This window comes from Diceros bicornis, chromosome 12, assembly GCF_020826845.1.
Source record: "Diceros bicornis minor isolate mBicDic1 chromosome 12, mDicBic1.mat.cur, whole genome shotgun sequence".
NCBI classification, from domain to species: domain Eukaryota; kingdom Metazoa; phylum Chordata; class Mammalia; order Perissodactyla; family Rhinocerotidae; genus Diceros; species Diceros bicornis.
The window spans coordinates 56071759-56086770 of NC_080751.1; the positions used below are offsets into that span (position 1 = coordinate 56071759).

The 15012-nt window shown below is 52.5% G+C and overlaps 1 protein-coding gene across 1 annotated transcript in view; it reads right to left on the reverse strand.

Moving 5' to 3' along the window:
- The window catches only part of KCNK3 (potassium two pore domain channel subfamily K member 3), a 38689-nt gene extending 36108 nt beyond the window's left edge, over window positions 1-2581 (reverse strand). Inside the window, exon 1 of the mRNA XM_058551619.1 lies at window positions 2251-2581. Within this exon, the coding sequence (XP_058407602.1) occupies window positions 2251-2533 (283 nt within the window). The 5' untranslated portion in view covers window positions 2534-2581. The remainder of the gene's footprint in view (window positions 1-2250) is intronic.
- Window positions 2582-15012: the final 12431 nt, after the last annotated feature.

Sequence of the window (15012 nt, forward strand, 5' to 3'; positions counted from 1 at the left end):
CGGCCTGGTGGCCGAATGGTTAAGTTTGCGTGCTCTGCTTTGGTGGCCCGGGGTTCACAGGTTTGGATCCTGGGCATGGACCTACGCACCGCTTGTCAAGCCATGCTGTAGCAGTCATCCCACATATAAAGTAGAGGAAGATGGGCCTGGATGTTAGCCCAGAGTCAATCTTCCTCAGCAAAAAGAGGAGGATTGGCAATAGATGTTAGCTCAGGGCTAATCTTCCTCACCAAAAAAAAAAAAAAAAGAAAGAAAAAGAAAGTACAGTGTTTTCAGGGGACAGTTTGGCTGCAGTGGAGGGATCGTGTCAGTAAGAGGTGAGAAATGAATCAGACATAGAGATTGGAGCCACGTATGAAGGTCCTTAAAATTTGGGATAAGGAGCATGGACCAGATATCATGGGCAGTGGGAAGCCATTGAGGGCTGCTGAGAAGGGTCTTGGTATAGTCAGAGCTGTGCTTTGGGGATATTCTTTCTGGCAGCATTGTCCAGGGGAGTTTGCCCCGTGACGGAATGAGGCTAGAGGCAAGGAGGTCAGTTGCGAGGTTACTGTGGAGCTGGGGACCATGAGACTGAGAAAGAAAGGGGGCACATAACCAAGGGCATGATGTGTGGGAAGAGGGAGGGAGAAAGCCTAAGGACATTCAGCGCTCCTGAAACCCTGGCAGGCGGCAGGGAGCTGGGAGAGGGGAAGAGACCCTAGACCAAACCTGGTCTGGTCTTTCCCAGGAAAACAGACTCCTCTTTGGGCAGGCCTGAGTCTGACCATCCTGCCCTATACTCACAGGGTCAGCAGGACCCAGAGGTGTCCCTACTTGAGCCACTTTCACTCCTGGGGCCCTTTTCTTCCTCTTCCAAGAGAGGAATGCAGAAACCACATAGCATAGCTCCCTGTGGTCCCCAGAGAGCAGTGGAGCCTGGGGAATGGAGTCCTGCAGCGGATAGACTGCAGGGACAGCATTCAGTCCTGCCTTTTACCCCCTCAACTCCTGTGGACTCCCAGGAAAACACTGCCATCTTGTCATGGGCTACGCCAAATGGCACGGAACCCCTGGGAGCTCAGCCAAGGCAAGGAGGGCGACCAGGGAGGGGAGAAAAATGGGAAAGATGGAGGCAACATCTCCTGGAGGCATCTCAATGGGCTCTGGGGAAAGGTGGGCTTCCAATCTTGGAATCTGAGCATGTCAGGACTGGGAAGAGTGCTTGAGATCATTTCAGCCACCCCTCATTTCTGGAGGTGAGCCTGAGACCCAGGCAAGGGGAGGGACTTGCCCAAGGTCATTCAGCAGGAGAAGAGACGGAGCTGGGCTGGAATCATAGGGTCCTGGGAGCCGCTAAGGTGTTTACTCCTGTCTAGACACTTGATAGCACATCAAGGGCCTCACTGGATATTCCTTTCCTGGACATCAGTTTGTGTCTCTCTGTGTGTGTGCCTGTGTATGCTCTGTGTGTGCTGGTGTGTGTACCTGCGTGTGCACGTCTGTGCGTAGGTTGTGAAAGAGTCTTAGTGTGTGTGTGGCCTCCTGCGCTGTGGTCTGCCCTGGCTTGGAGAAGAGAACTAGGACCATTCCTGTGAGGTGACTGTTTTCCTGGGACAGCAGAGAAGGCGGTGGACAGGGTTGGCTCTGGCTTCCAGCACCGGCTCTGCTGCCTTAAGAAAATTAAAGTCACTGGCTGGCGGTGCCCAAACTCCCCAAGCTGGACACCGCCCCCGGCAAGTGGCACTCACAGCCGCAGTTACAGGGTGTTTCAGGCACCCAGAGTGGCCCGGAGTGCCGCGGAGAGCCGAGTACCTGCACCCACACGCCTCCCAGGAGCCCTAGCCGGTGTAGACATGCCGGGCGCGGAAGCCCATCTTCAGGGACACGGAGGAGTCGCGCGCTCCCCGCCGCTCACATTCAGCGCCCTGCTCCAGGGCCTGGCCGGGCCACACCCCTCCTCTCCAGCCTCCCCGGTCGTTCCTGCCCCTCTTACACACTTCAGAGTCCCTTGGGGCCCTCGCGCAGCCTGGCAGGGACAAGTTAGGGCTGGCCCGGCGGGAGGGTCAGGTCCGGAGCCAGGAATCGACGCCTCCCCGGAGTCCTGTCCCCGCGGAGCAGGCATGCCAGGCTGAACTCGGATATCTGGGAGCGCGGGGTTGGGCGGCTAGATCCTTTCCGGCGGAACCCCTCAGCCCCGGCCGGCTCCGGACTACCCCGGGACCCGGCGCCCAGCCCCCGGGTCCCCGCCCCCGCCCGGCGAGTAGTTACCGATGGTGGTGATGACGGTGATGGCGAAGTAGAAGGAGCCGGCGAAGCGCCACTGCACGCCGGCCTTGTGCGGCTTGAGGCGCAGCACAACGCGCTCGAGCTCCTCGTAGCCGCCCTGGCTGAGGTTGTAGCGCGCCCGCAGCTCCTGCTGCCGCAGCTCCAGCCGCTGCCGCTCGATCATCTCGGGCTCCGACTCCAGCGCGTCGAAGACCGCGGCGCCCACCAGCAGGTAGGTGAAGGTGCACACGATGAGCGCCAGCGTGCGCACGTTCTGCCGCTTCATCGTCCCGCCCGGGCCGCCGCCGGCCCCCCGGCGCCCCCGGCCAGCGCCCCGGCCCCGGCCGCCGCTGCTGCTGCCCCGGAGGCGGCCTGGGGCATGGCTGCGCTCGCTGCTCCCCGCGCCGGGCTCCCGCTCCGCGCCCCGGGCCGCCGCCTCCAACGCCGCCGCCGTAGCCGCCGCCGCCGCCGCGGAGCTGTCCCTTCAGCACCACCCACCGCCCTCCTCCGCCCGGCCCCGCTCCCGCCCCCCGCCCCCCGCCCGCAGGCCGCCTCCTCCCGCCAGCCCTCCCGCCCAGCCAAATAAGGACTGGGGAGACGCGCCGAGGGAGGGAGGAGGGGGGCTGGCGGAGGGGGAGGGGTGGGGGAGCGAGCGGGAGAGCTGCGGAGAGAGCGGGCAGGACGGAGAGAGAGAGACCCAGAGAAAGGGAGAACTAGACAGAGAAACGCACATAACTACAGAGGAAGAGAGAGAATAAGAAGCAGAGGGGGGTGTGACAGACAGGGAGATAAAACCAGAAGTAGACTCAGACACAGAAAAAGAAGAGGCAGGCAGAAAAATACAGAGCGAGAGAGGCAGAGTGAGAGACTGAGACAGAAAGAGCGGCAGACTGAGACGGAGACTTGGATAGTTGGAGACAGACTGATGCCTCAGGAAAAGCCAGGAAAGGAAAAGGAACAGGCAGAGTGACCCCCACCCCACCCACATCCCTCCACCAAAGTCACAGCATGCGATAACTGGAAGGGACCTCGAGCTTTGCTGTCCGACTCTTGATTATATGGATGAGGAAACTGAGGAACAGAGAGGTTAAGTGACACACAAAGGCACCCAGTTAGTTAGTGCCAGCGCTAGGACTCAGCCAACCGTTCCCTCCTCCCAGGCCACACCCCTCCAGAGCGCAAGGCTGCTGGCTGCCTTAGAAACAAGAGGGCACAGCTGTGGACCTGGGCACACATGGGCCAACACCCAAGGGAAAGCCCTGGAACTGGTTGAGAAAGCACAGGCTGGTAGCTTAGGCCAAGAGCACCCAGTCCCAGGGGCTCCCTCACTGCTCCCCATGGGCTATCAGGCTGTCTTGACATCCACGGCCCCTGTCCTGCCCCAGTGGGCCAGGCTAGGCTTGGGCTGGGCTGCCAGAGACAGCACCAAACACCACCACGGGGTGTCCCAACAGAGCTGGGATCTAGCTGAAACAGGGCAGATGAGGCTCACATCAAGAGGCTGGCTGACAGGCTGGCTGAAGGAAGCCGGAGTCCTCCCTATGCCTCAGTTTCTTCATTTCTCAACATGGTGGCAGTGGTGGGGAGGAGGGGCAGGCTGTGGGACCTCAGGCAAGGCGTCACTGCCTCTCTCAGAGTCTCACTTCCTTATCTCTCCAATGAGGTGCCATGGCAGATGATCCCACAGGCCTCACTTAGCTCCAAACAACTCCAGACTTGGATGGGCTGAGTGAGCAGAATGACTGGAATGTAAATCCCACTGCCAAGGAGGGTCAAAAAGTCTTTCACGAGACCCTGGAATGGCCATGAGGAGAGACGTGGAAGAGGCCCCAAGGTCCCTGACTGAGGGTAGGCTCAGGGGGCAGCCAGCCAGAAGCGGGAGCTCCATCTGCCCACATCCTGTGCTGACCTGTCATTGCTGGAAACTACGCTGCTTCTCCCAAGAGTGCCACCAACCCGTTCCTTCCTTCAACCATTCATTCAACAAGTAGTATCAAGCCTCTGCTGTGTAATAGGTTAGGCATGTTACATTCGGTATCTCTAGTCCTTACCACAATCCCGAAAGGTAGGTACGGTTACGTCCATTTTATAGATGGGGAAACTGAGGCTAAAGGCAGTGCAGAGAATCACCAAAGGTCACTCAGCTGGGAAGAGACTTCAGTCTGCCTTCCAAACCCATGCTCTTCTTCATAATGACTCCTCGAGCTTCAATTTTTTCATCTGTAAATGGGATAGCTAATGATACTGGCTCTTGAACAGATTATTGTAAGGGATCAAAGGAGACCACATGTGTGCAAATCAGGCAATATGAGGCTCTATAACGACTTCTTCTCTCCTAGGACTTAGGTCTCCGACCAGAGCCTGATGGGAGGGCCTTGATTCACGGCATCTTGTCCCCACCTCCCCAAAGATCTTTTGATTTTGTCAGATTCTTTGGTCTGACACAACCTTTCTGGCCCTGCCCCTTTGGCCATGAGCTCAGCCTATTGCAGGCTTTCCTCCTTGGCCTCTTCTGGCTCTCTGGAAGAAAAGCACCGCTTTTCTTGGCTTCTCAGGGCTGGGGGTACAAATTAGGTTCTGTGCTCCTGGCCACAACAAGCTCAGAAGCCAATTCTCCCAAGGCTGGTCTGGATGAGTGAGTGGTTCGCTAGACCTCGTTTTCAGTGTGGAAGCCTGTGTGTCCAGGGTCTGCTCGCTGCTGGCTGCTGGCCAGACTGCTGTGCAGCTGAGAGGTGAATGAGCTCTGGCAGAGGGAAAAAACTCTCTTTAGGGGCAGGGCGTTTATTATTAATTATGATGAAGCTAGTTCTCACAGCACTTAGAACTGGAAGGACCTGTAGAGGTCATCTAGCCCAGCCCTCTCATGTTACAGATGAGGAAACTGAGGCCCAGAGAGTAGGAAGGGAGTTGCCCAAGGTCACACAGTGAGTGAGGGGGGACCAGGACTCATGTCCCGTAGCTGGGGTCTTTCCTGTAGCCCCTGATATGTATGAGATCAGGACACCTGCCAGCGGGGAGCACAGCACATCCACAGTGCCCTTGGAGCCCAGGTGGGCAGCCTCGGTCTCCTCCTTTCTTTTAAGAAGGAGGGATTGGTGGGGGGAGCCATGCTGGTGCCAGTCTAGGTTTCTGAGTAGCCCCTGGGACCTGTAGGCAGGAGTCCAATCAGCCCACCCTAGACTTGGGCGGGATTGTGCCAAAGACCTCGAAGTCTATCCCACTGTCCTCTGCCCAGGACTCCTGGAACCTGCCTGTGTCTCCCCACCCCCTGCCCAGGGCCAAGTGTCAGAAAGTACTTCTATCAATCCTGTCTGTTAAAAATGATAAAAACTGCTCAGCTGTGGCTTCTCCTGGTTCTTCTGTTTTTTCCAATCCATTGGTGACTCCAGTGGAGGGAAGCTTTGGGCCAGGTAGGGAGAGATTTTTTACATCCCTCAAATCCTTACACTAGTCAGCCTTGTGGGTGATGATTTCTGAAATATTGTCCAATATAGAGAGCACAGGGTGGAGAGCTGGCAGGCCTGGGCTGGGATCCTGTCTCCGCCACCTGTGTGCTGGGGACTCAGGGCCAGCCACTCCTTCTTCCTGGGCCTTGGTTTGCACATCCATAAATGGAGAGGTTTGGACTGGGGCATTTCTATGCTGCCTTTGTTTATAACATCCCTCGACCTCCCTGGCCTGCTTCTGCTTCCATGGTTCTTCCAAGAATCAGGTGAAAAGAGGGTCTAACCACTGCTTTTAAGACTTTAGTTTGTGAGGAAAAGGACACAATCAGAGTTAGGACAAATGGTACAGAATTTAATTATCATTAGTTGCTGCATTTTATTATGCACTAAACATTATACACATGTTATTTTCCAGCTTAATCTTCCCCTCCATTCCTCTCTAAGCTCTAAACACATCCAAGTCCTCTCCTGCTTCCTTCCTGGCTCATGTGGCTCCCATGAGCTGGGATGCCCATACCTCCTTGACTCTTCCAGTTTCTAGCTGTTGAACTCCTATCCAGGCTTCAAGACCCAACTCAAAAGACACTCCCTCCACGAAGCATTCCCCGGTTGCCTCCAATCAGAACCACAGGCTCCTTTGTGCTTCCACAGCACCCTCTCTAAGCTTCAATTCAGTAGATATTCCTCCTGCCCGGTAAATTAGTCGGCTTTTTAATATTTGTTTTCCGCACTGGCTCATTATCTTCTCCAGGGTGGAGACCCTTCTTACTCACCCTACGCCTCCCGCAAAGGGGAGCACAATGCTTTGTACATCAGAGTTGCTCCACATGTTTCCTTGTGCACTCAGTGCACAAGTGAAGGCCTTAAAGCATCCTACACCTGTTGGGTTAGAGATGAGCAGTGTTAGCGGGCACAGAGGTACAGATGATGGCGGAGTCTGCAGGCAGGAAAATCCTGGCGATCTGCTTCCGTGACTCCTTGCAGACAGACACTTCTAAAGCTGGAGCAAGCCCTGCCTAGTTCCGGGGAGGAGGATATAGAGAGATGTGAGTGTCCAAAGGCCCGAGGAAGCGTGTGGGAGGGCATTGCACTGAGAGTCCAGACATCTGGAGCTTGGTCCCCGTGCTGCCACCAACCACCAACTAGCTGGGTAGACTTGCAAGAGTCACATGGCCTCTCTGCCTCAGTTTCCTTTTGTACAGGATGAAAGGGTTGACTATCTTGAAAAGTCCCTTCCCGCTCTGAGACTCTGTGATGTTAATGACGGGCCTGGCCCTGTGACCAGCAATGCTCATTCTGCAATGGCCAAGAATGTGGTCTGAAGGATGAGGGGCCCAGAGCGCTCTCTGTCCATCACTTTCCAGCCTCCTTTTATTGGCCAGTTTGGCTGGAGGATGGGGGCAGGGGGCAGTGACGTAGAGAATGAAAGAGCCGACTCTGAGTCAGATAAGCCGGGGTTCAGATCCTGACTCTGTCAATTACTAGCTGGACCAGAGCCTCACGTGAAATTCTGATCCATACTGTCTAGACCCGACCATAAGCTCCTGCAGGGCAGGGATAGGGCCTTACTGGTGTCTGAGCCCCATGGCCCTTGGTACAGCACCTGGCCCAGAAGGTGCTCTGTTGACACTCTTCCATCTACTCCAGTAGGCCTGGCTGAGCTAGGCGGGTTGGCAGGGCCTGGGGCCCGTGGTTCTCTGTAGGAAGGAGTGTTCAGATCCCTCTCAACATCAAGCCAGGCGCAGGCCAGCAAAGGGGAGGGGCCCGGTACGCCCAGGAGCTGCAGCAGAAAGACAGGGAAGTGGCTGATGCAGAGAGCTGCACAGGGACCGTGGCCTCCAAAGGCCAGTTGATGGGACTCAGAGTGCTTAGGGTATGACTGAGGTGTTCCTTTGTGCATCTCTGTAGGAAGAGACATGGAGGATTAGTCTGGATTTACTAATCCAGAGCATAACCGGTCCCAGTGCAGCCAGCTTGCATTTGTCAAGAGACACTATTTGTTTAACATCTCAAGCCCAAACCAAACACAAAAGGCAGCTGTTCACAAAGGAGAGGCTCTGGGAGCTGCTGAGGAGAGAGCACCAGCCTGGGAGGTGGGCACCTGGCTGTGTTCTTAGTCCTGCCCCAGATGAGCTGGGTGGCCAGCCCAGGATACAGCCTCGTGTCTCCCACTAGTGAGAGTGAGGACCACTGGTCTTCAAGGAGTTGCTGTGGGGGTCCGGCTTGCTCCAGTTGTTAGCAGAAAGCCTTCGCCCAAAGTCTGTACCCACCACATTTGACAGATCCCTTACCCTAGAGAGGGCCTTCCTGGGGACCTCCACCTCTGATCCTGAATGCCACGCTGAGAGAGCATCCTCGTATGTGTGTCCTTAAACACCTGCAGGGAATTTTCAGTGGGACACATCCCGAGAAGTGTCATAGTGCATATGCCCACTGCAAGGCACTAAACACTGCCGGCTGTCCTCAGCATGGCTGTCTTGGTTTTCGCTCTCTCAGCAGTGCACGAGATTGCCCGTTTGGCCCTCACCGCCACTGGGATGAGTCACTTTTCTATTTTTGCCATTTGTGTGTCTTCCTATTTTCTACTTATTTCCCCCTTCTCTCCCTTTCCCTTCCCCCTTCATCACCTTCCCTTCTCTTACACCTGGGCCAGGGGCAGTGGACAGATCCAACCATTGCTGGGGTCTCAGGCAGGCCAGCAGGTGATGAGAGAGCAAGCTCTGGAAGAAAACCAGCCACTGTTCTCCAGCCTGGAGTGTGTGTGTGTGTGTGTGTATGTGTGTGTGTGTGTAGGAGGCTTCAGTCCTGGTCTCCTCTTTTCTCCTTCTTCTATCTCCTAGTCTTTCTTATTTTCCCCTCCACTCACATTCTCCTCTGTATTTGGCTAAGGCTGACAGAATAATTAAGCTGGGAGAAACCTTAGACCATCCAGTGCCCAGGAGGAAACTGAGGCCTGGCAAGGGGAGTGAACATTCGGAGCTGGGGCTTGAGCTCAGCTATCCTGACTTCCAAACCTTTAGCTACAAGATAAGTTCCCTAAACTTGCCCCCTTCCCATTGCAAGAATTAAGTCTCATAAGCCTGTCGTCTGCAGAGATTCTGGAGCGGCCATGACTTGTGTTCCCTGACAAACGTGTTGCTGCTAAGGAAAACAGTGAACCTGGAGATCTAGTCAACAGCCTCACAAATCTTGAAATCCTTCCTTGCTGGTTTATGGCTTCTGAGAAGCAAGCAGAGGCAGCCTGTGCTCAGCACCGAACACAATAGTTATAACAGCACTTGCAATAATTAATCAGCCAGCGAGTATTGAGTGGCACCTGTGAGGGTGCATGGCAGTGTGTGTGTGTGTGTGTGTGTGGGCGCGCGTGTGTGTGTTGGGGCTGGGGAGAGGGCAAAAGAGGTGACTCTTTACTGCCAAGCAGGTTTTGGGTGTCCTTCCCTCAGTGGAGGGGCTGGGTGGCCACCACGGCCCTCCTTGGGTAGTGTCCTGTTGTGGTGAAGCCCGCAGTTCTTTCTTTTGGGAGAGGAGTCCTGACCCCCGTGGTCTGGCTGCTGGGCTCCTGACCACGCTGGGAGAGAGGAACTGATAAACAGAAGCAGGTTCCAGGCCCATCAACCAGATTAACGAGGGGCCTCACCAAATTGATGTTTGTGACACAACCAAGGGAACTTGGGATGTTCACCCTGGAGAAAAGATTCAGGGGACATGGGAGCTGTCACATGGAGGAGGGATTAGCTTTGCTCTGGGTGGCCTAGGAGGAGCCAGCGAGTACAGTGCCTGGCACATAGTAAGTCTGCAAGAAATGCCTTTTGACTTGATTGCTGAATATACTGAGTTTGGGGCTGGACTAGATGCCCTTTGTGGTTCAGTCGTGCTCAGTTCAACATTTATGGAGCAGTCCCTCTGTGTCAAGCTCTTTGTCCCTGCAACCCTGAAATGCTGCAGTCCCCTGGCCCCAGGAAGGGCTGCACCTGGATCCTTGCTGAGCCTTCCCAGCACGGCTTTCTCCCAGCTCCCCACCCAACCCCGGCCCAAAGCCCCCAATCTCCCCCACCTTCTATGTCTTACACCTTGCTGCCTGCAGAGGCCCAGCCATCACAGGTTGGAGTAAGGGCCTGGAAGCCCAAGGACTCCAGCAAGGGAAATGGGCCTCTGGCAGGCTAATTACTGGGAGCTGATTCTATTAAGCAGATAGCTCGCTCTAGGCAAAGCAATTACATCTAATCAGCCCCTTGCAGAAGTCCAAAGGGACAACCATTTGAGCCAGACACATGCGTGAGTTGGAGCATCAAAACAGCCTGAGGCTCAGGCCTGGGCAGCCTGGTCTGGGGCCAGGGGCTGCCTAGGGGTCACCTGACCCCTTCCCCAGGCTGCCCAGATCTCAGGCCATAGTGGGGCTGCAGCCCTGTGGAAGTAGCACTGAATGAGGACTCCAGGACCTGGGGTGAGACTTGGCTCTGCCACTAAGGAGCTGAATTTTGTTGGGGAGAGCACTTCTCTGACCCAAGCCTCAGTTTCCCTATCTGTCAAGTGAGTAGGATGGACTAGAGAGGATTCATTCCAAGTTTGAAACTCTAGTCCATCTCAGTATTGCATACTTAAAAATTTCCTAAGAGGAAAGTTAAGTGTTCTTATAAAAAGTAATAACAATAATAATAAATAAAGAGGATAGAAGGAAACTTTTGGAGGTGATGGGTATGTTTATGGCATAGATTTTGGTGATGGTTTCACAGATACCTATTTATCTTCAAACTCATCAAGTTGTATACATTAAATAGGTACAGCTTTTTGTATGTCAATCATACAGCAATAATGTGGTTTAATAAAAAAAAAACAAAACAGAAATGCTAGTCCTTCTAGTCTGTCTACTTTGGATTCTAGTCCCAGCTAAAATGAGCTGACCAGCTAGAGAAGAACCTCTTTGAAATACTCTAACATGGAAATATATGCTGCAGGATCTAATTATTCAAATTATGCTTTTAAAAATAACTGAAATAACATATTTTTTAAAATTATGGATGCCCTCCTGGTATTCTTTTTTCCTTTAGAAATTTAATGAAATGTGTGCTCCCCAAACACCAGCCATGATTTTTTTTGACCATGATTTAGTGACTTCTGAGTCCCAGATTCCTTGAGAAAGTTGGGTTATGTTAGAGTGGGAAGAAATAGGAGAGGGGGTCCCTGGAAATGAGGGGGTGATGAGCAAGCTGGAGACAGATGAGACCCTGGGCCATGGCACTGTCTATTCTATCCATGCTGGTTCCTCTCCCAGAGGAAGAACTCCCTGAAAGATTTTTGGACACTCTCAGGATGCTGAGGAGGGATTTTAAACATTGATCACTTCCAGCACTGAAATTCTAGGATTCTGAGTTGGTACCAAGCAACTGATGTGACCCAAAGTCACCAGACGGGCAGCCTGGTGGAGGGGACCAGAAGGCAGGAGACCTCTGCAGTGACCAGCTGTGAGAACAGGCAAACCATGGCCCTTCACGAGCCTCAGTTTCCTCCTCTATACCACGAGAAATTGAAGAGAGCAATCTTCATGTGGCCTCCCTCACACAGTGGATGCGGGACTCCAAGTGAGATGATGAAAGTGAAACTAAGACTAATTATTATTCTATTAAAAGGTGAGAATGTAAACTAAAAAGCTTCTGTACCACAAAGAAAACTAACAAAATGAAAAGGCAAGCTATGGGACAAGAGACAATATTTGCAAATCATATATCTGATAAGAGGTTAATATCCAAAACATAAAGAACTCATACAACTCAATAGAAAAATCCAAACAATCCAATTAAAAAATGGGCAAAGGATTTGAACAGACATTTTTCCAAAGAAGACATACAAATGGCCATCAGGTACACGAAAAGGTACTCAACATTATTAATCACAAGGGAAATGCAAATCAAAACCACAATGAGATATCACCTCACACCTGTTAGAGTGGCTATCATCAGTAAGACAAGAAATAACAAGTTTGGCGAGGATGTGGAGAAAAGAGAACACTTGTACACAGCTGGTGGGAACGTAAATTGGTGCAGCCACTGTGGAAAACTGTAGGGAGGTTCCCCAAAACATTAAAAATAGAACTACCATATGATCCAGCAATTCCACTTCTGGATGTTTATCCAAAAGAAACAAAGTCACTGTCTTGAAAGATATCTGCACCCCCATGTTCATCGCAGCATTAGTTCTAATAGCCAAGGCACGGAAACAACCTAAGTGTCCATCGATGGATGAGTGGATAAAGAAAATCTGGTATATATATGTGGTATGTGTATATACATATACACACTGGAATACTATTCAGACACTAAAAAGAAGGAAATCCTGCCATCTGCAACATGAATGGACCTTGAGGGCATTATGCTAAGTGAAATAAATCAGACAGAGAAAGATAGATACTGTATGATATCACTTATATGTGGAATCTTAAAAAAACTGAACTCATAGATACAGAGAACAGATTGGTGGTTGCCAGAGGCAGGGGGTGGGGCATGGAATGGGTGAAATGGATAAAGGTGGTTGAAAGATGACTTCCAGCTATAAGATAAATAAATCCTGGGGTTATAATGTACAGCATGGTGACTGTAGTTAACAATACTGTATCGTGTATTTAAAAGTTGCTGAGAGAGTAGATCTACAAAATGCTTATAACAAGAAAAGAATTTGTTAACTTTGTGTGGTGATGGATATCAACTAAACGTATTGTGGTAATCATTTTGTAATATATGCATATATCAAATTATTATGTCGTATACCTAAAACTAACACGATGTTATATCAATTTTATCTCAAAAAAAAAAAAAAAGAGATGAGAACATTATTGTTAATAGCTGGGACCCAGGTCTCTCTCTCCAAGCCAGCCCTTCTCTCTGTTTTGATTTCCGTGACTGTGGCTTTGAGAGCAGGGTGGCCTTGCTGGAGCAGACCATGGGGGTCACATGACTTCAGCTTTCCCTGGCCTTGGTGATCTCAGATGGCTGGTGCCCATGTTATTAGACCAAAGCCTTGGTCTGTCCTCAAAGAGGAGCCCTGGTGCTGATTGGCAACCAGTGGCCTTGCTAGCCCATGCACAGCCTTTGGGTGTTTGCTGGGGGAGGAGAAGCAACCTTGATTCAGATGCTGGGGTTGAGGAGAGCTGATTCCCCTGGATCTGGCTGGCAGGGAAGAGAGGGAGGGAGGCAGGACGTGGGGGGCAGCACCAAGCAGTCCCGGATTGCCCTGCCTCCCAGCACCTCACATTAATCATTTGCCAGGAGAGAGGCTCTAAGGAAGAAGCCACTTGATTCCCCACATTATTCCGGGAGTGGTGGGAGGGAAGGCTGGACTGGGAGGTTGGTGGAAAGCCTGGAGTGCCAGCTTAAGAAATCTGCATTGCTATGTGGAGGGAGCAGAGGGACATGAAAGGTGCATGGGCAGGGCTGTTCCACGACAAGGTCATGGCCCTCCGAGCCAAGCCTGAATTCCTGGCGTGGTCTCCTGTCTGCATGATCTGCCCAGTCTTCCTCTCTGGCCTCATCCCCCTTGCTCCGCTTAGGGCTCTTTGCACTACCCGTTCTGTATTCTTCATAGTTCCTCCAAATGCTCCAGGCTCTTTTTTGTCTTTCTGCCAGAATGCACATTATGCCAGGTGCATATATGATGGCACCCAGTGCTCCCAACAGCCCTTGGAATGGCAGTGTTCCCATTTTACAGATGAGGTAATTGATGCTCACAGGGAAGCAACTTGTCTAAGTTCTTATAGGTAAATAGACAACAGATCCAGGATTCAAATTCAGATCAGTGTGACTCCAAAGTCTGTGCTTTCACTCTTGTGCCACACTCCCTCACTAGAAAATGATTGAGGGCAGAGCTAGGCAGCAATAGGGGAATAGAACAGAAGGTGCTATTGACACAGGACCTGGCATATAATTAGAAATACTGGTTGTGTGAATGAATGAGCAGCTCAGAAAGGAAGGCTGTAGGAAGAGCCAGGACCCAGCACCTGAGTTTGCCCCAGGAGGGACAGATGCTCAACTTTGAGTAGGACACACGGCAGAACTGTGGGTGAGGCCAAGTGACTCCAGCTTGCAAAGGGGCCGGGAGACAGGACTGTCATGGACAAGCTGGACTTGGTGACCCATCAAGGTAGAGTTGAGGGAGGAGGCCAAGTTGCCCATGGCCCTGCCCCAGCCCAGTGCCCAGTCTCCCAGCCCAGGCAGGGACTCAGAAGGGTCTCTACAGCTGTGCACAGATTGAAGGATTTGCTTGATGCTTTGAGCTGGGTGCCTGGGACAGTGTCTCAAGTGCACCAAGCAATCTGAAGGGGAAGGGATCATCCAAGCACATGGAAGAGGGTTGGTCCCGGCCCTAAGTCACCATGGGGAGGCCCGGTTGGGTACCTGGACTCTGCGCTGCACAGATCTCAGATGACCTAGAGATGGCACAGTCCAGTGATCCGTGGAATCCATAGTATGTCAGGGAGATGGAGATCAGCTGGGGGGCAGGGCTCAGGCGGAAGGAGCCGTCAGGGAGATGGAAAAAGTGATGTCGTCAAGGAACAATGTGGCCAAAGGAATGAGCTGTAACTTGCTGGATCCAAAAGGACAAATGAGAAAATGCCTGCCAGAGGCCCAGGGGTGTCTGATGATGGCCTGACACTGCCCTGGGGGAAGGACTGAGCCCCAGCCCAGAGGCCAGAAGGGAATTACCCCATAGGCTCTGTGGACCTTCTCTGTTCCCTACTACCTTGCCAAGCAAACCTTCTGGTCTATTAATAAAGGCTTGATGAATTGAGTCAGACAAACCTCCTGGCCAAAAAACTGTGCCCTGTTTCAATGGAGTGGATCCAAGGAGGCAGCTGTGAGGCAGAGGAGAGAGCATGCGTTCTGGGGTTGGCATCCCTGGGTGGGTCCTGCCCCTGCCCAGCTGTGTAACCCACCTTCCTAAGATGGGTTGGGAGGATCAGGTGAGAGACGGGAAGCGCTTCTTTCTCTTCCCTCTGTTCCCTCCTTCCTGGATAAGGGTGGGTGTGGGGGTGTGGGGAAGTGTCTGGCCTAGGGTGGGTGGTCCCTGGAAGGAATGAGCTAATTAGAGGTAGGCAAGTCACTCAGTAGAGATTCAGTAGAAATTTAGAGTCTTGAAATGAGTGCCAAAGGGAACTCACATGTGTGTGTAGTGGTGGGGAGGTCATCCGGTCTAAATTCCCACTTAACAGGTGAGGAAACAGAGGCCCAGGGAGGGGAAGGGTCAAGGGCATGCAACATGATGACAGCACTGGGGTCTTGATTGAGTTTGAATCCCATTGCTGAGTTTCCTAATAAGAAAGATCTCTGCC